A 22,994-nucleotide genomic window follows, 5' to 3' on the forward strand; every position below is an offset into this window, starting at 1 on the left:
TGTGTGTGTGCGCGCGCGCACGCGCCCATGAGAAAGACAGACCCACAGAGAATGTGGATATGATACGTGTAGAACCTGGCCATCCAGTCTTCACTAGCTGGTGAGCATACATTTTAGCTCCACCGATAATTCTCAAACACCTGACCCTGAGCCCCCCATCTTCTGAACCCCAAGAGCTCGCTTCCTCCCTCCCCGGAATAGCCTGGTTATTATAGCTGTAAGTCCGGCTCGCAGGCTGCATCCAGAAGACACGCCCAGTGCTGCCAGATATTCCGAGTTTTAGAAACAAGCCAAAAATCTGAAGTGGTATGTGAAATTGCCTGAATCTTACAATGGGGGTCCACCAGAGGATCAGGTAGAGAGCAAGAAACAGACCTGAAGCAGAGTCAGCAACGGAGAATAGGTTTAGCAGCTAGAAATGGGGAGCATCTTGGAAGCCAGGGCTCAGGAGGTAGGCAGTCTTTACAGAGCGTCTGCAGCAGGGACAGGGCCGCTGCAGGCATGGAGCCCTTGAACCATGATTAGAGATGATTCAGGAGCCTAAGAACCCAGCTTATTGGTATATCTGCTGATTTCAATGGAGTCAGTCAACAGAGTGACTTTGAGCAGCACCCTTGGATGCTTGGGTAGAATGAGGCAAAGGCCTCAGTTGATCTATAGTTGAAAACATGCACAGTCGATCTAGTGGAAAACATGGAAGTCGATCTATGGGCTGTGAAGAGAGTCGTTGAAGGAATGGAGCACGGAGCCAGGAAGGACCAGGAGGGATTGATGGACTGAGAGAAAAGGTACAAGCCAGGGGAGCCAAAGTCTTTTTGAATTCCAGACTGGATGTTAACAGGAGAGAGGAAGAAGGCCAGGCAGGAAACTCCAAGATCACAAGAAACGGCGTTTCAACAGGATTTTTAATCTTTTCCCTTTATTTGGCTGAAACAGGTCATTTAAAATGGATTTTTTTTTTTTCCTGGGGCACTAAGGAAATAATATCCTCAAACAAAAAATTTCCAGTCACAGAATTAAGAGAAAATAATGGGTGTGCCTTAAATGCATTCAGTTTAATTTCCTTAAGAGGTATCTTACCACAAACAAGCCCAGCTTGTCCCCAGCACTCAGATCCTATCCAGGAAATGCCTGGGCCCAAGAAGTTCATTTTTCAGTCTGTGAACACTGTTCTTCCTTTGGCACGTTATATGAGAAAAATAATAGTTAACATTTATTCAGTTCGATATGCCTAGTATGGTGCTAACCCTTTATATGTATTATATCATTTAAATTCTTACAATGATCCTATAAGGAAATACAGTTATACCCATTTTACAGGGTAGAAAACTGAGCCCCCCCCCAAGAAGCTAAATAATTTTCTTAAGAATGTAGCAGCACAGCTGGGATTCAAACCCATAACTGTCTTGATTTCAAGCTCCTAACCCCTATTGCACACTTTCTGTTCTGTGGTCTGATGTGGAACTGGACACTCCACTTTCCTGACCCTTAGTGTCTGTAGCCCACTAACCATCAGCTTTTTTTGCCCAGAAGAAACTTCCATTAGGGCAAGAACCCCAGTACTCTGCTTAGGCTGTTGTTATTTTTCCTAACAAAATGTAGCAAATACATATTTAATCCTGTTAAATGGCATCCTGGTGGTTTGGCCCATGTGTTGGATGGGTGTGTAGATGGTTGGGTAGGTAGATGTTTGGGTGGATGGATGGATGAATGGATAGAGTGGGGGGAGGGAGGGAGGGAGGGAGGAATGCTAGATGGGGGCAGGTTGGGTGTGTACTAGGTCAAGTAATTAGATACACCCTCTGCTCTGGAAGCTTGAAGTCCAACGGGAAAGGTAAGACAGAGATACCTATGAACTATGGGTTTGGATAGAAAAATTTAGAGAGTTAAACATTCTTCCATGAAGGAAGGGTAGTGCCAGTGGTAATACCAGTATTTGGAAAGTGGGTGGCATTCACTGTAAAGAGTTTCCTTGAGAAGGACATTCTTCAATAGCATGTTAGTATTCGTAACTCCCTTTATAATTTGATTTATTTTAGTAATTAATGGTGAAAAAGCCACTTTGGAAACCCCAACATTTGCCCAGAAACGTCGACGTACTCTGGATATGTTGATTCGATCTTTATACCAGGATTTGATGCCAGATTTACATAAGGTAACCCTGGGTCCATGGTCCTCTTTCCTTCTCATGGGTTTGGGTTAAGAATACCAGTCCTAGCAATGAGTCCTGGTTAGAAAAACACAGGAGTTGCCTTGATCCTTGCTGTTAACACCGGACTGTGGCCACCATGGCCAACACTGGTTCTCTCGTTGTTACCACAAGAAAGAGTGTGGAATGTCCATATACAGGAACGTGGTTTTCAGAAACCACAGACCTGTGGGAATGGAGGTGCAGACTGGGGGCATGAGTGTCAATCCGTAATCCCTGGAGCATTCGAGAGTGCTTCTTGGGGGTGCCTGTCCTTGGTGGTACATTACCAGTGACATAGAGCTGATGGATAGGCAAAAATAGGGATTTGGGAGAGACACTGGGAGCTTTTTAAGGTTTTCCCGAGATTTACCGGCCAGCCCCATATTCAGGCACTGAAACAAGTATTTACATTTACTGCAGATTCACTTTGTGCCAGGCACTTCCTAGGCTGAAGGTATCTCCACATTGATGGGACCCAGTGCCTTGCCCGGGGCCTCCAGGGCCCCTCGGGCTCTTTAGAATCCTCCAGACTCAGTGTGAGATCACCAGATGCACGGGCCCATTGATGCAGAGTAAAAGTAGTGCTACTTAGAAGTATTCCCCGCCTTTAACAAGAGACCCCAGAACAAGTGAGGAGACTCCCCTAGATTCCTTGCGTTCATAAACTCCAGCAAAAGGAACCACCAGTGATGTGCGTAAATAACGTGCGGCATCAGTTTCAGGTGCTCACATGGGGAGATGAAGAATATCCAAATGAGCTGGTGCTCAGGTGATCCTTTCCCTTCAGCACAGGGACCACCACCATTTTATAGGTACCCCTTGACTTCTGGCTGGCCAGTACATCCTAACTACTTGCAGGGATCGGTCTAGACCAGCCCCAAGCGCTAAAGAGCAAGCCAGGCTCACTAATCCGTCCATCCCCTTTTTTCCCTAAGGTCAGGGAGGGGTGCAGAGAGGGTATCGAGATGAAGACATGAGGCCCCTCAGGTCCCAGCTGAAGCATGGCCTTCCCCAACGCCCGGTGAAGCCAAGTCCCCATATTAGGCACTCTCACATTCTGTGTATTTCCCCTCCGTAGGCATTCTCCCATGTGCCAGTCATGACATCCAGTCCTTAATCTGTCTCCCCCATTAGACTGTGCTCTGCAAGGACAGACTGTGTATCACCGTCCTCCACCCACCCCGCCACCGCACATCTGGCAGAGTGGTGGGTGATCAGTCAGTGCTTGCTGACTGAATGAGTGTGCCCATTCTCTGACTGTGCACTGGAAGAGAACTGACATTTACTGTGTGTGCGCCCAAGCCCTGTGCTAAGCACCTTACACGCACTTCCTCACGTGGTCTTCATAACACGCCTCGGAGACAGGTATTAGCCACACAAAGACACCAAGAGCCGTAAATTAACTCACTTGCCCAAAGTCACCGAGAGAGTTACAGTCACACGACTCCAAGGGGCGCCATTCACGCAGAATTCAGTACGCCTTGTGCCAGGGGGCGGTGGGGGAAGGGGTGCCGCTCTCTGAGAATGGCATCCCCGGAGCCGTGCAACATGGTGACTCCGTCACCCAGTGGGAAGTTAGTAAGCCCTGGAGCAACTGGCTCTCCACCTGTTGGCCTTTGACCCCTAGCATCTAGCACAGACCCTGGCACACAAGCCGTGCCCCACGAATGCTTATTGCGTCAACGGATACAGAGGTTGAAATAGCATTTGGACAAATAGGTTTGTGCGTTAGGAGAAGCCGAAGGATGGGACTTGACAACCATCTTTGGAATCCGTGACTTGTTTTTCTTTTTTAGAACATGCTTAACAGACGATCTTTTAGTGACGTCTTACCAGAATCGCCCAAGTCCGCACGGAAGAAAGAGGAGGCCCGCCAGGCAGAGTTTGTTAGAATAGGGCAGGTGGGTTTTATTCTGAAACCTCTTTGGCAAGATGTGCAGTTGTGAGTCCCATCCACAACTGGGCCAATCAGCTGGCCCGCCTGCAAAGAATTTCATGTCTTTGTACTCCTGTGGGAGCTCTGCAGTTTCTTTTAGGATTACCGTGGAAACCACGAGTGAGGTTTTTGATAACCACATAGGCGTAGCTCTGTGGGGGTGGGGGGAGCAAAGCTTTCTACGGAAGAGTGAGTACCACTGTCTCGAAGCAGGGAGTCACAAGGCCCAGGCTGAGCTCCCTCTTGTCAAAGGAGCATGTACCATTTGCCTACCTCCTGGGCATTTCTGAAGAGTGAGGAGCCACTGTGGGAAAAGCACCTTGAACTTCTCCCTGGCAGGAGTAAGCACAGAGCAGTGGCGTCCTCGTGGACCCGAATTCCCACCCCGCTGCTTGGAAGCAATCCTCAGAATTTGGTGGCTCACTGTTAGCATCTGATTCCAGATTTTGGAGGAAATCGTTCCCCCTTTGCCTCACTCCCACATGACATTAGTATGTCTCAGTTCTGGGAGGTGACACAGCTTTCTTCCTTGATCTCTTGTCAACACAGAGAAGGAGAGTGGCCAGCTGCAGCTAAGGTTCAGACCCAGAGGAGAGAACCAAGCAGAATCAAGTGACCCTGGAAAGCTAAGAGGCCAAAGTAACTGCACCAAACAGGTGCTCTGTGACAGGGGCGCCCCGACTCTGCTCTCAGAGATTCTGATTCATCAAGCTTGAGGAGGGGTCAGTCTCCCAGTGTGGAAATCCCTGCACTGAGACACTGATTAATTGAAATGACAGGATGGCCTCTGGGTCATTGGGGGCTGGGCCGTTGTCGTTAGGGCTTCACCATATTCAGCTGGCTGCATGCCGTGTCTTCAGTGATAAGGCAGTGTGGGAACCTGACACTTTAGTCTGAAATTACTCCTGTCTTATTAAACATTTTTCAAATCACAAGTGTTGAACCTACTGTTCCATTACTGCTTGCTAACAAACTTTAAAAGAGGTCTCTGTCCTGTAAGGCACTAAAACTGAAATCCATTGTGAGAGGGGACGCTCCGTCAAGCTTGGTGGCTTCGGGGATCTGTAAAAAAGAGGTGAGTTGATGATACTCTCCAGTTAGCCTGTGAATGTCCTTTGTCATCAGGGAAGCTATTGCAATTCTTAGAGATGTGTGGGACAGGAGGGAGAAGAGCTTGTCTGTTGCAGGGCCCTCAGGGGAAACCCCACATAAAATTGAGGAACAGTAAGTGAGAGTCCCCAATTTCCAGAGCGTGTGTGTGCCTTTGCGTGCTTAAGTGGAGCAGAGCTGGTGGGCCAGGCCTGGTCAGGCAGACAGGGCCGAGCAGTGCTCCTCAAGCCTTGTGTGTGTGCAGACCGCCTGGACATAGTGACCGAATGCACGTCCCATTCAAGAGCTCTGGGGAGGAGTCAGGATTCTGCATTTATAACAAGCTCTCATGGGGTGCCTGGACACACTCAAAGCAAAGCTCTAGGGCCATGTTTCCCAAGCTTCTGTGTATACTAGAATCACCTCCAGAGTGTCTGGGGTGAGCCCTGAGAATTTGCATTTCTAACAAGTTCCCAGGAGATACTGATGCTTGTTGGTCGAAGACCACAGTTGAGAAACGGCTGCTTAATCTATAGTTCATTCAGCCACCCCAGAAATTCTGTGGCCTCTGTATCTACTTCTGACTTCCACTTTCCTTTGGCGGGGTGGGGGGAGGGTGGGTAAGGAAACTAGGGTGGTAATCAAAAAGAGAAGAGAAAACAATAAAATTGCATATAAACTTACTTGCATGATTTTGTATTGTAAAACCATTCCCGATGTACTTAATTATGTCCGTGTTCCAAGTATGTAACAGATAGTTAAATGGGACAAATCCACGGACAGAGCATCACTAGAGAAGTGTCCATTATAAAAGCAGAAGAATTACGAACGCATTTACTTTAGTGATGAAGCTATAAATGATTTGCATCTGAATTGCAGACCCAACACACTATAAAGTCTGGTTTCAGGGAAACGATGGGCTCAAAATACAAGTGATGCTGGAAAACCACAACCAACTTAAGGCCAGATTGATGGCAAAGCATCTTTTCCAAAGGTTGCCCAAACTCCCGCTATCGGCTTGCTTGTGTGAATGGTAGAATTCTCAATGTTGCCAAGAGCTGTATAAATACCAAATTCCAGCAGGATTTAGTAACCTCCTCGATAAGAAGTTCTGAGGCATACATAAAAATGAAAGGCTGTGGAAAGGTAACTTGTTCACCAGTGAACAGCAAAGAAAGAGCTTCCATTTTTTCCATCAGTGCATAACCTACCAGTTGGCCGCAGGCCTTCGTTGGAGAAACAGGGCCCCAGAGGCCCTCATGGACTTCTGTGCAGTCGGCTCTGTGGAGGCCAGAGTCCCTCATGCTGCTCCCAAGAGTGTTTTATTTCCAAAGAGGAGGCTTTGTCAACTCTCCTAGGCATCTGTCATTTCATGAGCTGTGTTAATATTCCTAGAGGGACCGGCAAGGAGTCCTGCCCTTGGGCAGGAAGACCTGAAGGCCTCATTCTCTCCCCACAGAGTCTGCACCACGCCCCTCACGTGGCAGAAGGGAGTCCGGTGCGATGGCAAATGCCATCAGTCCTCAGAGCAGAGCCTCTATGGGACTGGGTCTGAGTTCTTATCGCTGACACTTCATACATGACATCCTCAAGCAACTTTGAGTCCCCAGCCCCTTTGAGAACCCATGAAATCAGTGGACACCCTCCCCCACACTCTAGTTCATTAAAATGTGCAAATGGCACATGTACACAACATCTCGAATATAATTCCAGGGTTTCACAGACCTCCTTAAGCTCTTGATGGATTCCCTGGGAGCCTTAGATCTCCTGGGTTTAGAACCCCTGTTCTGCATAAATGTTCCAAATTTGTGTCCTCCACTCGGAGAAAGTTTTGTTATTAAGGGTTGTTTTTCGGTCTTAGTGTTGCCTAACGTTCAGATGTCAATGGCTGCTGCTAGCTGACATTTATGACGTCTTTGCTTTTCCATGGCCTCCTGTTCTAAGCCACAAAGTCAGAATTTCCAATCATCTTCTTAAGGGAAATGCCATTCCAATTAATGGCCCGAACTGGTGTGGCCCTTTCCAGGTTGTAAAATGTCGTCCCATTCTTTGTGTGATCTTCCCAGAACAGCCTAAGCCTCATCTTGGCAATTAGAAGATTCACTTTGAGGCTTGTGAGTTTCTTAAAGGGAGAGCACATTTTTCTCAGCGTGGTAATATACACAGTATATTATCCCAAATAATGCCTTTGAAGGCGACCTCACAGCCCCCACTTCTACATTCATTCAGTATGCCAACGTGTGTTCACCCAGTGCGTACAGACACGCCCCCGTGTGCATACACCGGGTCTTACACCGTCCCCAGGTGGCACGTCTAATTGAGAGTAAAAGCGAACATGTCACACTTTAACTTGTCCCTGAGAAACTCCAAAAACATCTTTGTCCTTTGAGGCTAAGCCACGTGCTTTGGAGGGAAGCTAATGGTTCTGTTGAAAATGTCCCTAATTCTGGTGTAACTAAGGACCCACTGAATGGTGCCTGCCGGCCCCAGGCGTCCCCACTCAGCTCTGGGGCAGCAGTGAGGGAGGCTAACTCTGGTGCCTGAACCGAGCATGAGACTAAGGGGAAGAGTTTACAAGGTATGAATACGTCACGTGGGGGAGCACGAATACGTTTGTCGGCAGCACTTTCCAGATTCTTACAAACAGGTGTTATTATTATTTTTTTTTTTTTTAAGATTCTCTAGCCTTAAGTGGGTCAGTAAGCATTTTCATGTTCAGACAATGTCAACTTCTTGCATCGTATATGACTTCATAATTTTATCAAAGCAGCAACACAGGAATCAGGCTTTTTTTGTGTGGAGGCTATATGGATCTTCCTTTTATGAAGACCTAATGTGAATTCTCCATACAAATAGGCAGCAGTTGGTCCAAGTTCAAGTACTAAAGAAAAACGTGTGCTTAGAAGACGTTACCAATGCTCCGATTGGCCCCGAGGAACATTATTACATATAGAGGCAGGTCATGGTGCCAGGAACTTGTGACTTCCCTCTTTTCCTACTGCATATGTATTTGAAAGGAGACCTTTCTTCCCAAGAAAGTTAACTGAGGGGCGCCTGGCTGGCTCAGTCAGTACAGCGTGTGACTCTTGATGTCAGGGTTGTGAGTTCAAGCCCCACGTTGGGTGTAGAGACTCCTTAAAAATAAAATCTTTAAAAGAGGGAGAGAGAGAGAAAGGTAACTGAGTCCAGGGCCCACTCAGCTCCCAGAGTTTGGGGATACGTGGGTCGCTGTTGCAGACGGTGTACTGTACCTTTCCATCTGAGGGGCCGTGGTGTATTCTTTCCGGTGCGCTTATTCTCCGATGCTTTTGTCACCTCGCAGCCTTGGGAGCCCCAGTGTTTCTGCAGTAATTTCCCTCACGAAGCCGTGTGTGCGGATCCCTGGGGCCAGGCCTTGCTGGTTTCCACTGATGCTGGCGTCTTGCTAGTGGATGGTTAGTGAGTAGCTGTCCTTCAAATGTCTTTCTTTGTGTAATTTGTAGTACTTCTAAGACGGGTGACCGCCAGCCAACTCCCTGCAGATAAACGCATCATCCTCAGTGAGGTTAGCCAGGTTTCCTTTCCTTACAAAATTAACCCCTTCTTTTCAGGACAAGCAGAGGGAATATATTCTGAACAAGCGAGCCAGAGGGTGAGTCGTGCATGACAGGTTTATCCCTTCCCCAAATCTCCTTAGTCTGCAGACATCAAATGACCCACAAAAGGAATCTCCTTTTTGGTCATTACTTATCATGATTCCACCATTTTACCTTAAATCAACAAGGACACCGTTGGTATTTCAAGCTCCTACCTCAGTGACATGCCCTCTATCAGAGCTCTTTTTTTTTTTTTTCAAGGTTTCTGATTCAAAAAGTACTTGGTGTCCAAAACAAATAATAAGAATCTTAGATAACCCATTTAGGATGGATATAGACACAGATTATGACAGGAAGACACATATCAACTTAATACAAAACCAAACTTTCTGACCACCAGGTGGATCACTGTGCCTGGGGAGGTGGTCATTTCCCTGTCAGCACAGATCGGCTGCCAGTGGGACATGTCCTTGGGGAGGATGCTGTGGAGAGAGTTCACCTTCTGATGGGGATTTCATTTAGACTCCAATACTGTGCGGGCCCTTCCACCAGGAAGCCCGTTTGGATTTTTCCAGACTCCCAGTGAATGTTAAAGGGGCTAAACGCTGGTAGCAAGCCGTCTCCTGGGGCTTCAGAGGGAGCCATGGGCACAGAGTCTGTCTTCCAAGGACATGTCCTCCACAGCACAGAAACAGACCACCCAGTCTCCGTTTCCGTACTGATGTTTTATGAGATTCGGAAAGCCAACACTGAGAGATGCCTAAAACAACAGCGTCTCCACAGCCCTAGCCACGACCTTCTTCATTCCCTCCTCAGACGCTGTCAGCAGGTTTCCCAAGTGCCTGCTGTGTGCCAGGCCCTGTGCTAGGTGCCTTCTGTGGGAAGACAGGAGAGGCGGACCAGGCTTCATAATAGATTTATTTCTGACTTCATCTGTCACTTTTGATGCATATTTCAGTTGTGTGTCCATAACGTCATTATTTAAGTATGTGTGTGTATAACTATATAAACGTATATATAACTAATTTACTAAAAGGCAGATGATCTAAAATTTGTAAGCTGAGAATTGAAATTAGATATTTAATTTAGAAACTGCAATACTGTTAGAGAATCTTTGTGATCTGGAAGAAAACTTAACCTCCGTGGGCTTCAGGTTTCTCTGAAGTGGGGGGAGTTTTTTAAGCAGCTGAAAACTAGTTTACAATAATGAAAACTGATGAAATAAAATGGGAAAGATGATCATAACAGGAAGGGATTGTGGACATTAGATTACCTACGTTAAATGTTTAGAGCAGTGTCGGGCACAGAGTTGTAATTTAGGAAACAGCAGCTATTACCTTTACAGTATCCCTCTGGACGTGCTAAAAGGTAACAAAATCCATAGGTTTTGCCAAAAGTGCAACCAAATAAAATAATTAAAACAAAACAAAACAGTAACACACTATAGACGTTTAGTCTCATCTCTTAATTTTATAGATGAAAAAACTAAAGAAATGGTGTGACTTGCCCAAGATCACACAGCTGGTTAGCGGCACGTCCGGAACTGGAAGCCAGAGGTGGTTCCTAGTCCAGCGCTGTTCCCACTAAACCAACTACATTTTCTTAGAATCAAATTAAACTCTACCAATGTTATTGTCTTTACCTTAACACAGATTTCAAAAAAAACAAAAAAAAACAAAAAAAAAACATAGTCCCACGCAAATAATTATGTTCTGATCGAAAAAGTATTACATTCTACTTTTTGGTTGTTTTTAGGAATGAGAAAACACGCTTTACAATGACTATTTGCAAGGCTTGCCTAAAAACTGTTCGAGTTCTCTGCTTCTGGTTTTTTGTTTTTTTTTTTTTAAATGTCAAATCCAAATGAAGATCACCACGTCCCCTTCTGCAATTTTCGGCCTTATGGATCCAAAATTTCTTGGAGGTGTCAGATACAAGGATCCTGGTGATGTGCCAGGCAATTCTTTTCTTCCACCTTGAGGGAAGTTGTCTGCCGCACATGCAGCCACATACACCCACGAGCTTGGATTTATTCCTCAGATTATTGTTTTCATTTCCTGGGTGTGCAGCACTGCTAGCCCTGTTTGCTTTTGTTAAGGAGAGAATAACCCTCCAGGCTTCCTTTATATTCCTCATTGTGCTCCGAAGTCCTCATCCTCTAGGTATTTCTTTGTTTACCTTTTTCTTGTCGATACTTAATCATGTTATGAGTTGTTTCCGTGAAGCCGAATCTCTCCATTTCCTTTCAGGCCAGGTTCCACTCTGTCCCATTAGCGGCTGCTTAATTTCATTAGACCCACCCCCTTGAGAGTCTGCTTCTTTCAAGGTCGTTATTAAAACTCAAAGATCCTTTGTATTCTAAATGCAGCAAAAGCTACTTTGAAGGCAGACTACACCCTGATTAACTATGCTGCCGCCATTTGTTTTGGGGTTGCAGTAATAGAAAAAGCCAGCTCTAAAAGATCATTTCTTCATAAAGAGATTCCAAGAAGGAGAACATGGCAGTGAAACAGCCGTTAAAGCCACGCGTCACTTTCTCATATCCCTGCTTCCTCCTTCCTGTGCTGTGTATAAACCTATTCAGCCACCTGTAGAAGAGTTGATGGAGAAGAAATGCCAACTCACGCTGTAGAGAGGTGGGCTGCTACATGGTGCCCCTCTGTCTTAAATGTCAAATGAAGTGCTTCTGTCATGTATGAATTCCTGACAGTCCCCTAACCCTAACCTTGTGTGATGGCACCATCAATCCATAGGGCTGCGGTGCTGCCTCTAGGCTAAGAGTATGGGCTTTGTCCCTATACAGACTGGGGCTCCACATGTTCAAGACGTGACCCTGGACAAGTCACTAGCACCCCTGAGCCTCAGGTCCTCGTCTGTTAAATGGGAGTATTAGAAGTGGCTGCCTAAGCGGGTCCTTGGGGCATTTCAGTTAAAGAACGTGCGAAACACCGCATCGAGGCCTGGCATTAAGGAAGCCCTGTGTATATGTCAGCTGCCACTCACAGAAGGGAACGACCGTGGTTGCTTAGTCTGGTGTGAAGATGGGTACTGGCACGATCATCCCATGTTTTGGAAATTCACGTCTGCCGCCAGCAGAAACACAAAGAGCCTGAGATTCAGTTACTTCTGTAGAGGAAGAGGGTAGAGGAGGGTAGGAAAGCCACCGGATGGGCTGTCACAGAATTTACATTCGCCGTGGTAATTTAGGGGAGCTAGAGCAAGCCCTCTGTCTAACAAAAACTTAGCAGGTTCTGAGCTCTGACAAATCCAGAGCCCCCACCGGCCTGCGGCCTGCCCTGCGGGAGGGAGCGGGAGAGCCCTCCCTTGTGAGGCAGTTATTAACCCTGTCGTGACAACAAAAATCTGTTCTCTCCTGGGCACCATCCAGGGAGGGATGAACCCCCACCCAACCAGACAGATTTCTAGAAGAGCCAAGACCCTCAGGGCCCCACGCACCTCAGTTGTAACCAAAGAAACAAACCCAGACCCACAGCCACGAGGAACACTTGAAGACCTAAATGTCAGACAAAGCACAGATTAAGAAGAAGCCCCTTATCCTGCCTAAAATGTTCCACCATCCCAGAACCTCTTTGCCTTGTGCCGATTCTACATCAAACTCAAAACAGACCCTTTGCTTATGAAAGAGTCTTAGTATTTTTTGTAGCCCTCTGTGTCCTAGGGACCCTCAGGAACAAAGTAATTGCTAGCAGTTTAAGTCCCCCCTAAGTAAGTTTAAAAACAAATCCTAAGTATCATTGCAGTCTCTGATCAGCCATTCACCTGACGTCTTCCTGAACGTTTCCATTGCAATTAGTTTTTTCCTGTCATTTCAGCAACTTCATTGACGTTTCTCTCTCATTTTTGTCTAAGAAGGAGATTTCATATTCCTCTACGGAGAAACACTGAAAATTTATAGGTAAACTCCTGTGGGTAGAGACACAGGCATGGAATAGGGTGTGTCTGTATTTGCTTTAAATACAAAAGGAAATTTTAGTTTTGGTTGAATTTTGGTTTTAGACAAAATCGTCTAAGAAATGACGCAATTTCGAACATTACATAAAGATAAGATAATACTTAATGGCTGAGCTTTTTATTGTACTTTTTTTTAACTTGCTGTTCAGTCCTTTGGTTACAATGCCAGTAAGAACCGGGATGGAGGGATGCGGATTTTTCTCTGCCGAGTATGGAAGAGGAGAATATAGTTTCTAGGCCCCGCTGTTCTGCTCCCTACATAGAGGAAGGAAGTCAGTCCTTCTCCCTGAGAGCATAGGGCTTGAACTTACTGTGTAGACCTTACGAACGCTCCAGAAGCTGACCTTCCTTGCCTAGAGAGAACTGGGGTCCAGAGCCACTCACAGGCATGTGTTACAGGTTCTGAACCTGTAGGCTGGGTACAGTGTCAGGGTGACCACGTCTCCTCTTCCAGATGACCTTCCGTCAGTGCCCGTGTTTGACAAGACCCTGCCAGTAAAACAGATACACGTGCTGGAGACCCTGGACCTTTTGATCCTCAGAGCTGACAAAGGTGATGTTTCCCTTCCCGGTAGCGTCCTCTGAGATGGGGGAGAAGCGTGTGGCCCTCCGTGGCCGACCGTGAGGGTCACGAGGGTCCGACTGCATGGGTCACGCCAGCTACTGCTTCACAGGTGCCCGGTGCTCTGGGTCCCCGGGCGGCCCTGTGTTCTCTGAGGAGGGGACGGTGAGGGAGGAGGGTGGCGGGGCACATCCTTCAGTGCACGGTTGGGGAAAGCAGGCGTGGGGTTTCTCCCCACTTCTGGAACACCTCGGCTCCTAGTTCTGTGGCAGTAGCTTGCCTGCACCGTCTGCTCTTCCCGTCTTCCCAACAATCTCTTCCTCCACCTTCTCTCTCTCACAGGGAAAGACGCCCGCCTCTTTGTCTTCAGGCTCAGCGCCGTGCACAAGGCCGTCGAGGGCAAACAGGCCGTGAAGGGCAAGTGTGACTGCAGGGACAACAAGCTGGAGAAAACAAAAGGTGACCGGAGTCTTCGTATTTGGGCGCTTTCTGTTCAATGAATTCTTTTTTTTTCCTCGGACTGCCCAGATTTCCCTGGAGATGAAAATGCATGGGAATTTGATTTTATCGGTTTGGTTTTTACTCAGAGACATCACCAAGATCGTATCACCGTTCCTCTGAGAGAAGCCTGAGGGTCAGGCGCCTGGGTGGCTCAGTTGGTTAAGCGTCCGACTTTGGCTCAGGTCATGCTCTCATGGCGCAGCCTGTGAGCTTGAGCCCTGCATCGGGCTCTCTCTCTCTCTCAAAAATAAACAAACATTAGAGAGAGAGGGGGGGGGGGGGGGGGGGGGGTGGGGCGGAGAGGGAGAGAGAGAAGCCTGAAAGGTAGAACAACATGTGGACGGTTAGAGGAAAGTCCAGGCCTTGTGTGAGAGGAAAGTTTTGAAGCTAAGGTGAGTTCTGTTCACAGATCTGCAAAGAGAGACTTTGAGCCTCTGGCTCCTGGCGCTCTGCTCACATGCCACTTTCATTCATACGGTGCCGTGGGCTCGAAGCTAAGACCACAAACTCTAGGCTACAGGGAATACGACTTGCTTAATTTTCCTGAAACTCAGCCTAATTTGTATCTCACGTCTCCGTCCTGTCTGGTGGTGGGAACATTCTCAGGCATTCTCCCCGAGTTCTGCTTCATTTCCAGGGTTCTTCGGGACCGCCACATTGTTGAAGCCCGGGAGCTTCCAGACTCCTGTCTGGTGTCAGCATCGTTTATTTCTCTTCCCAGGCTGCCACTTGTACGCCATTAACACTCACCACAGCAGAGAGCTGCGGATCGTTGTCGCCATCCGGAACAAACTGCTCTTGATTACGAGGAAACACAACAAGCCGGGCGGGGTCACCAGCACCTCACTGCTGTGTCCCCTGCCCGAGTCGCCTGTGGAGGAGTTCCAGTACATCAGGGTGGGTCTGCTCTTCACATCTCCTCTCTGGGCACCTGTTGGGATGAGCACTGGGTGTTGTATGGAAACCAATTTGACAAGAAATTTCATATTGAAAAAAAAAAAAAAACAAAAACAATAAAGTGGATTGAGGGAGGAGAGGACAATGAGTGGTGGTGGGAGCATTGTTCTAGAAAGGATGTCCCAGAAGCCCTCTCCCAAAGGGATCTCTGCTTTGCCTTTGAGCAGAGATCCAGTGAAATATGGGAGTAGGTGCCGAGCATATCTGGAGAAAGGGGGTTCCAGGCAGAAGGAGCAGCCAGTTAAGGACCGGAGGCCCTGGTCAAGGCACAGTCAAGAGGCCGCAGTGGCTGGAGCCAAGGGAACAAGGCGGGGAGGTCAGAGAGCCTTGAAGGCCGTTGCTAGGATTTTGGTTTCGACTCTGAGGGAGAAGGGGCAGCCATTGGAAGGGCTGAAGCAGCGAAGTGACGTGTTTTGAAAAGATTTTGCTGGCTGCTGGACAGAGAAGGGTATGGAGGGAACCCTGAGCGTAAAGGAGGAGACCCTCTAAGAGGCTAACGCAGGATCCTAGCAAGAGACCATAGTGGCTTTGATGGCTGCGGAGGTGGAAGAAGCTGCCCGGCCTGCCTTAGAGGATTTAGGGCTCCGCTGAGGGTGGGACCTTGCGAGAGAAGCCTCCTTGGGGGCCCCGTCCCTTTCCTGCTCTCACTGTCTCTTCCCTTTTTTAAATTGTTCGTACGTTATGTGACCTGTGTCACACATTGGCCACTAAGGCAAACTTCGCCTGTGGATGAGCTGAGCAATTATTTTTGCCAGAATTAAAGCCGCCTGAATTATGCATATCAGTTTCTGCTCACATTCAATTTAAGGACTGAACAGCATAACAGTTAAGTTAAAACAAGTTAAAATCTTGCTCTAATTAGGTGTTAATCTTCTTAATACAGTAATTAGCCATCTTAATGACTGTTCGAGTAGAGCATGTACATTTATGTGGAGTATCAGCTCTCCTGCGCTCAAATCTTCGTTCTACCACATTTAACCGTGCGAGTGTGGGCAAGTCATGTGACCTTCGAGCGTCACTTTCGTTATCTATAAAATAGAAGAAAGCCTCATCTACTTCATAAGGTTGTTAGGAGGATTCAGGGAGAACAGTGCCTGGCACTGTGTTAAGTGCTCGACAAGGTTAGCCATTATTATTTTCTTATTATTAAATCATAGGACAGGCCTGGACTATCTGAGAGCTAATGTGGACCATACTATTGAATCACTTTTGCCAGTTGTGGGTTTTGAGGACAGGTTTGATGGGGGGGAGTCTGGTACAGTCCCTGCCCCTCTTTCCCGGTCTCCACCTTCCCTGCCTGGGGAGGGGACCCTCTGCTGCATGGAGGGGGGCAGGCGGGGCTGGGGGGTGGGGGGGAGGGTTGATGAAAACGGCTGCTCTGTGTCCTGACCCCTTCTCCATGTCACCATCAACCACAGGAGATCTGTCTGTCCGACTCTCCCGCGGTGATGACCTTAGTAGATGGGCCGACTGAAGAGAGTGACAATCTCATCTGTGTGGCTTACCGACACCAGTTCGATGTGGTGAATGAGAGCACGGGGGAGGCCTTTCGGCTGCACCACGTGGAGGCCAACAGGGTGAGTTGGCAGGTGTAGGGGCAAGTGAAAATCGAAGAAGACCAGGAGTGCTTCCTCTAACCTTGTGATGCCATCATTAGGATGTCTTTTTTTCTTAATATTTTTTTAATGTTTATTCATTTTTTTGAGAGAGAGACAGAGTGTGAGTGGGGGAGGGGAGAGAGAGAGAGAGGGAGACGCAGAATCCAAAGCAGGCTCCAGGCTCTGAGCTGTCGGTACAGAGCCCGATGCGGGGCTCAAACCCATGAACCGTGAGATCATGACCTGAGCTGAAGTCGGACACCCAACCGACTGAGCCACCCAGGCGCCACCATGATTAAGATGTCTTTAAGATTACATTTATGAGGCCCCTGGGTGGCTCAGTCGGTTAAGCATCCGACTTCAGCTCAGGTCATGATCTCATGGTTCGTGGGTTCGAGCCCCACATCGGACTCTGTACCGACAGCTCAAGAGCCTGGAGCCTGCTTCGGATTCTGTGTGTGTCTGTCTGTCTGTCTGTCTGTCTCTCTCTCCACCCCTCCCCTGCTCACATTCTGTCTCTCACAGTCTCTCATAGGTAAATAAACATTAAAAAAAGTTTTTTTAATTAGGTCTGATTGATCATAGCACTGTTTTGTGATACATTCGGTGGGCTGTGCCACATGAAGTTGCCACTGCTGTTGCTCAAACTGGTTCAATCTAATCTAACTGCCCCATTCCCTGCTCAGCTTTCCCAAATCTCCCCCTGCCATTCTGTTCTTCCTCATAAAGGAGAAGCGAAGGGTCAAAAAGCTCAACTTGAGTAACTACACCAACAAGAACCTCTGGCCATTCACACCCCAAGGGCCTTATTCTCTCCGTAGTCCTGCAGACTCACACACAGCTTGGAGACCAGGTGACTGGAGCGGGTCTCCATCCCTGAAAAAGGCCCCCTAGGAAAGGAGGAAGGGACGAGAGTCTGCCTCCAGCCTGAGCTGCACAGTGCGCAGGCATGTCCTAGGTTTGGACAGGATCCAGGCCCCTGTCACGCAGAACAAGACCAGATAACACTGGAGCCACGTGAGGCTTGCGTGGTGCACAGCCAACACTCCGGCTTAGGTACCGAGGACAAGGATGCCGTGGAGTGGGGCGTAGTTCCTGATGAGAACTTCCAGACCCACAGGCTTCCTCCAGCCCTGTTCCGCTAGGTCCAAGAGACTGCAGAATTCTTCCTGATTATGCTTTACAAGAGATAAAAAAAGGGGCGCCTGGGTGGCGCAGTCGGTTAAGCGTCTGACTTCAGCCAGGTCACAATCTCGCGGTCTGTGAGTTCGAGCCCCGCGTCGGGCTCTGGGCTGATGGCTCGGAGCCTGGAGCCTGTTTCCGATTCTGTGTCTCCCTCTCTCTCTGCCCCTCCCCCGTTCATGCTCTCTCTCTGTCCCAAAAATAAAAAAAATAAATAAATAAATAAAAATACAACTTGCATTAGGGCACTACCCAAATATTCATAAAAATTGCTAATTACGGTATTAAGAAAACTTAACACCAAATGAGAGCAAGATTTTAAGAAATAGAATAATCATGGGGCGCCTGGGTGGCTCAGTTGGTTAATGACTCTTGATTTCAGCTCAGGTCATGATCTCACGGTCTGTGAGTTCGAGCCCCATGTCAGGATCTGGGCTGACAGCTCGGAGCCTGGAGCCTGCTTCGGATTCTGTGTCTCCCTCTCTCTCTGCCCCTCCCCTGCTCATGCTCTGTCTCTCTCTGTCTCAAAAATAAATAAAAACAATTTAAAAAATAAATAAAATAAAAAGATCAGTGCTCTGACCCCACCCCAAATCAATTAAATCAGAATTTCTGGGTGTGTGGTGTGTGGGAATCAATCCATTTTAAGTCTTGCCAGATGATGCCAGTATGGACCTAGTAGAACGAGTCTGTCCTGAAACTCTTCCTAATTTAGAGCCAGGAGAGCAACCCCTCTATCCCAGTACCTGGGAACCAGTAGCCTTTTCCAGCTTCTGAGGAGGGAGGGCCCAACTTGGCTTGAAAAGTTCTTGTCCTTCTTGCTTTTCAAAACCTGTGTGACCAGCTAAAGAACGTAGAAAAATCATGGCCCAGTAGGTCTCTGCACAGTCAGTCCCTTTCCTAGCGACTAGTTTCCTAAGACTTTATGTGCTTTTTCTGCTGGCAATTACTGTTTACTTATATTTAATACCCTGATAATTCATTAGAGTGTTTGTGGATTTTTTTTTCCTCTTAAGATTCCTCTTAAGGCTGAGGAAAAATCACATTAAAGGCAGTTTTCTTGGGTGACTCCTGTGTTTTGTTTTTTCTGAAAGGAGGAATAATTCTAAAATGTTCTCTTTTTTTCAATATGCTTTTAAAAACTAAGTCACTGAGTTTTTCCCCTAAAATTAAAAATTAAAAAAAAATTTTTTTTTGAGCCCTTCCCTCGATCTAAGTGGGTCAATGTCTACGTTCCATCTTCGGGTACATCCCCAGCTGCTGAGTGGTAGCTAAGCAGGTGTGGGTGCTTAGACACAGCCACTCACCTTTGCAAGGGATTTCCTGTCTAATTGGAAAAATAAGCCCTAGGGAAATGACCAAGGTAATGAACAAAGTGTTTACCCATAGCCAGTCAGGAACGGCCTGCAGGAGCAGGGCTAGCTTTTCCCCAGAATGTTCCTGCGGCCCAGACCCCGGTGCTATGGAGGCAGGACAGAGAGAGGCCGACCTCCCCATAGTCACTGGGCATTTCTGGGTCATTCAAGTTACTCACACTGCTGCTCTGTGCACAGTGTAGATTTTCTGGCCTAGTTTCCTGCCTCCACTCCTCTTCTCTTCTCAGCCAAGCCCATTCGATTCCCATTTCAGCTTTCAGCCCCATCTCAGGGGCTAAGAGAACCCTAGGTCAAGAGAGGAAATGTTTAAGAAGCACCAGAGCAGCCATCTGAAAGTCAACATCAAGTTCCTTTTACCAGCAGGCCTATTGTGACCTACTGCCCTGGCTCCAGCAGCCAGCATTGGCCTCTTTCCCAAAGCAAAGGTGTCCTCTAGAAGGGACGGCACACCTGGTAATGAGATCTGGGTCTCTGGCTTCGTTGCTGGGCCTGAGTCCCCATCTTGACCAAAGGCCTGGAACCCAGTGGGTCTCAGTTGGGAGCTCACCCCAGAATCACATGGGAAGGCTAGACACTGACCCGACAGTGGTTCCCACTTTCAGCTGGGGCTGGGGACGGTGGGTTGCAGACTTGGCTCGTTTCAAGTCTGTGTTTTGAGTTTTCACAACCACCATATGTTACTTTTATCATTTTAAGATGCCAATAAAGTGAAATACTTATTTTTAATCAAATAGAAAATTAAAAGCTAACACCTGTGTCCTACCCTGGACCTACTATATCAGGATCTCTAGAGCAAATATATATATATTTTTTTTAACTCTCTCTTTTTTTAATGTTTATTTTTGAGGGAGAGAGCTTGTGTGTGTGCACACACGAGCAGGACAGGGGCAGAGAGAGGGAGACAGAGGATCCCAAGCGGGCTCTGCGCTGACGGCCTCGAACTCATGAACCGTGAGATCATGACCTGAGCCAAAGTTGGATGCTTAACTGACTGAGCTGCCCAGGTGCCCCCTAGAATATATTTTTTAAAGCTCTCTAGTTGATTCTGATGTCCTCACCTGGTCAGGAAACAATGCTACGGAGATCGACTCCCACCAGGCCCTTCCCCCAGGGATACCAACATACATATTGAAGCATGAAATGGGTCTCGCTGTGCTGAGTGTTAACAGAGGTCTGAACAAAATGCTAAGGAGTGCCCAAGGAAGCAATGATCAAGTCCAAGCAGTAGACTGAGTGTCAGCCCCATGCCAGAGCACTTCGTGAACGTTATCTCACAAAATGTGCCCAACAGCCTGTAGGGAATGTGCTGTTCACGTCCCCATTTTTGCAGAAAAGGAAGCTGAGGCTCAGAAAGGAGGAGTCACTGGACCCAAAACTACACAGCTAGTAAGTAGCAGAGACAGGACTTGAACCCAGGCTGTCTGATTCTGATTCTGTGCCCTTAACCCCCAGCCTGCTGTAGCCTCCATAGCCATGTCCCGAGGCACGATGGGAGTAGGCCACAAAGATTTCCTGTATTCAGTCGTGCATTCGCTGAGTATCAGTTCTGCTCCTGCCCTGTGCCAGGCCCAGTCTAGGTGCTGAACATCCATAGGCGAGGCCTCTGCTTCACGAAGCTCATGTTCCCCCCCGGGGGGAGGGCTCCAATAAATGGACAAATAAGTGAGCATCAGACAGTGACACACGCGATGCACATGATAAAAATAGAGGGGTCTGATAGCAGAAGGGGGATTATCTGGGATTTGACCCCCAAGTCTTTCTGCTCCCAGAGTTGAGCCTCGCGGTCTCCCACCGCCTCTAAAGCACCCACAACTCTTGCTTGTGGCATTTGCCTCGTTGTACCTTGTTTTATGTATTTACACGCTTTTCTGGTTTTTCCTTGAGAGGTGGAACCCTGCCTTATTTTTTTCTGTGTGCTTCATGGCACCTAGTACAGCGCCAGGTGATGACAGACGGAGGGGGCCAGGGTTCCACCGGAGGGAAGCCAGAGCCAAGGCAGAAGCCCTGGCTGAGGGTGGCCAGTGAGGGCTCAGCACAGCGATGTTGACGACAGCAAAGAGGAGGGCTGCCGGGCGGAGAGTCTTCCGGAGGAGCCCCGGTGGCCCCGGGCAGCACAGACTCTGGAAGGGGCGGGAGAGACGAACTGAAGGAGACAGGCCCATATTCCGTCCTGGGGAGCCGGGTCCCAGCCCGGGGCGACAGCAGGCACACAAAAGACGCCTGAGAGACCCTGAAGAGGATGCTGCGGGGCTCTAGGGGATGGGGGTGCCCTGAGACTTTGGGGCTAGCTCTGCTCACACTAAGGTTTAGAAGGTTTAGAAGGAGGTTTAGAAGGAAGGTAGTCACGTATGAGAGAAAGATAATAGTGCTGATTGTGCACTCTCCTCCGCGTCTTGTGGAATTCTCACTACACTCCAGCAAAGGGAGCATTATCCTTATATACCACTTTCACAGGTGAACACCTAGGGCCAGAGGTTAAGCCGTTTGCCACAAGCCACAGAGGCAGTAAGTGGGGTAGGCGGGATTTTCTCTCGGGTCCGCCTGACCAGTGTCCGTGCTCCCACCCGCTCCCCTGCACCGCCTCCTGCCTCTCGGTGACTTGGACGTGGAATCTGTCGGGTTGAGAACAAGAACGAAAGGCTTAGAAACGTGAGCCAGGGGCTGAGGAGAACAGGTGCCTGAGGTGGGAGGGTTAGGGATTTTGAGCTCAGAGTAAAAGGTGAAGCCATAAAAGAGGAGCGTTTTTCTAAGTGAGGGAAGGGCCTAGACGTGAAGAGGACTCTGAGGTAGGAGAGTGGGCGAGAGGAAGGGAGATGCCAGGGGTCAGAGGCAGTGGAGAGCTGGGCAGAGATGAGCACTGGCCAGACATCTTCGGCTCTGGGAAGAAGGAAATCTTTGTCGAGCCCAGAGAAGGCAGACCCCGATCGCGTGGGGGCCAGACTGCAGGGTGAAGGCAAGTGAGGGAGTAAGAGAACGGGACACATACAGAGGGCCAGGGTTTGGAACTCCGGAGGGACCCAGGACATCACCAGGTTGAGCGGTGTTCTCAAACCAGGCACCGAGGGCCTGGGGAGGGGAGTTTGCCCAGATCTCAGAAGTGGGTCTTCCGGCGCCCGTTCTGTTGCGTCGTGCTGCCTCCCTCCAAGCGCGGGAGAGCCAGAGAATAGAAGCGAAGACCTGCCGCGGTGGTTTCGAGATTGTGACACTCTCCACACTTGGGGCGGGGGGCGGCGGGGAGCCTGGCTCAAGTACAGAGCAGTGAGGTAGCGAAGGACCAGAGACCCATTCAAACTTCGGCTGTGGCGCTTACTCGCTGACTTCACCTCTCTGAGCCTCATCTTTATTTTTTAATAAGTTTATTTATTTTGAGAGAGAGTGTGCATGCAAGCAGGGGAGGGGCAGAGAGAGAGAGAGAATCCCAAGCAGGCTCCGCACTGTTAGCACAGAGCCTGATGCGGGGCTCGATCTCACACGTTGTGAGATCGTGACCTGAGCTGACATCAAGAGTCGGGCGCTCAACCGACTGAGCCTCCCTTTCTTCCTCGGTCAAGTGGGAATAACACCGCGCGCTCCCCGGGGCCGATGTGCGAGTGAACTGAATTACCCCCGCGAGGAAGCTTGGGGAACCAAGAGCACTACCTAGATAGGAGTTCTGTTAACAGAGAGCCCACCCCCATCCCCCGCCGAGCTCCTCAAAGGGCAGAAAAGACAGTGACAAAGTCCCAGTGGAGAAAGGAAGGGGAGGCCGTTCTGAGTGTTGCAATCGTGGCTGCCCCAGGTGGAAGTGATCCCACGGAGCCCGAGTCTACAGAAAGCTAAGGGCCCCCGCTAAACCTTTGAACCTGAGAAAGCCTTTTAACATGTCGCGTCCAGCCTGCTCACCGCCGCTGCCCTCCTCATTGCAGGTTAATTTTGTGGCAGCTATTGATGTGTACGAAGACGGAGAAGCCGGGCTCCTCTTGTGTTACAACTGTAAGTTGCTACAATTAACTGTTGTTTTTCTGGGCAATTCAAAGGGACTCAGCCATAGATCTACCTGACGTATTGTTCCTGTG

The 22,994-nt window shown here is 48.6% G+C and overlaps 2 protein-coding genes across 4 annotated transcripts in view; one reads left to right on the plus strand and one right to left on the minus strand.

Moving 5' to 3' along the window:
- The window catches only part of RPL12 (ribosomal protein L12), a 534,927-nt gene that overhangs the window by 459,187 nt on the left and 52,746 nt on the right, over positions 1 to 22,994 (minus strand). The window lies entirely within an intron of this gene.
- GARNL3 (GTPase activating Rap/RanGAP domain like 3) overlaps positions 1 to 22,994 on the plus strand; it is a 149,947-nt gene that overhangs the window by 112,924 nt on the left and 14,029 nt on the right. For both annotated transcript variants that reach the window (XM_049637751.1, XM_049637741.1), the window contains exons 16-24: positions 2,040 to 2,155; positions 3,988 to 4,092; positions 5,128 to 5,202; positions 8,539 to 8,650; positions 13,218 to 13,316; positions 13,668 to 13,784; positions 14,548 to 14,723; positions 16,202 to 16,360; positions 22,845 to 22,911. In XM_049637751.1, coding sequence (XP_049493708.1) covers positions 2,040 to 2,155; positions 3,988 to 4,092; positions 5,128 to 5,202; positions 8,539 to 8,650; positions 13,218 to 13,316; positions 13,668 to 13,784; positions 14,548 to 14,723; positions 16,202 to 16,360; positions 22,845 to 22,911 — 1,026 coding nt within the window. The remainder of the gene's footprint in view (positions 1 to 2,039; positions 2,156 to 3,987; positions 4,093 to 5,127; positions 5,203 to 8,538; positions 8,651 to 13,217; positions 13,317 to 13,667; positions 13,785 to 14,547; positions 14,724 to 16,201; positions 16,361 to 22,844; positions 22,912 to 22,994) is intronic.

Source organism: Panthera uncia, chromosome D4 (assembly GCF_023721935.1).
Source record: "Panthera uncia isolate 11264 chromosome D4, Puncia_PCG_1.0, whole genome shotgun sequence".
NCBI classification, from domain to species: Eukaryota; Metazoa; Chordata; class Mammalia; order Carnivora; family Felidae; genus Panthera; species Panthera uncia.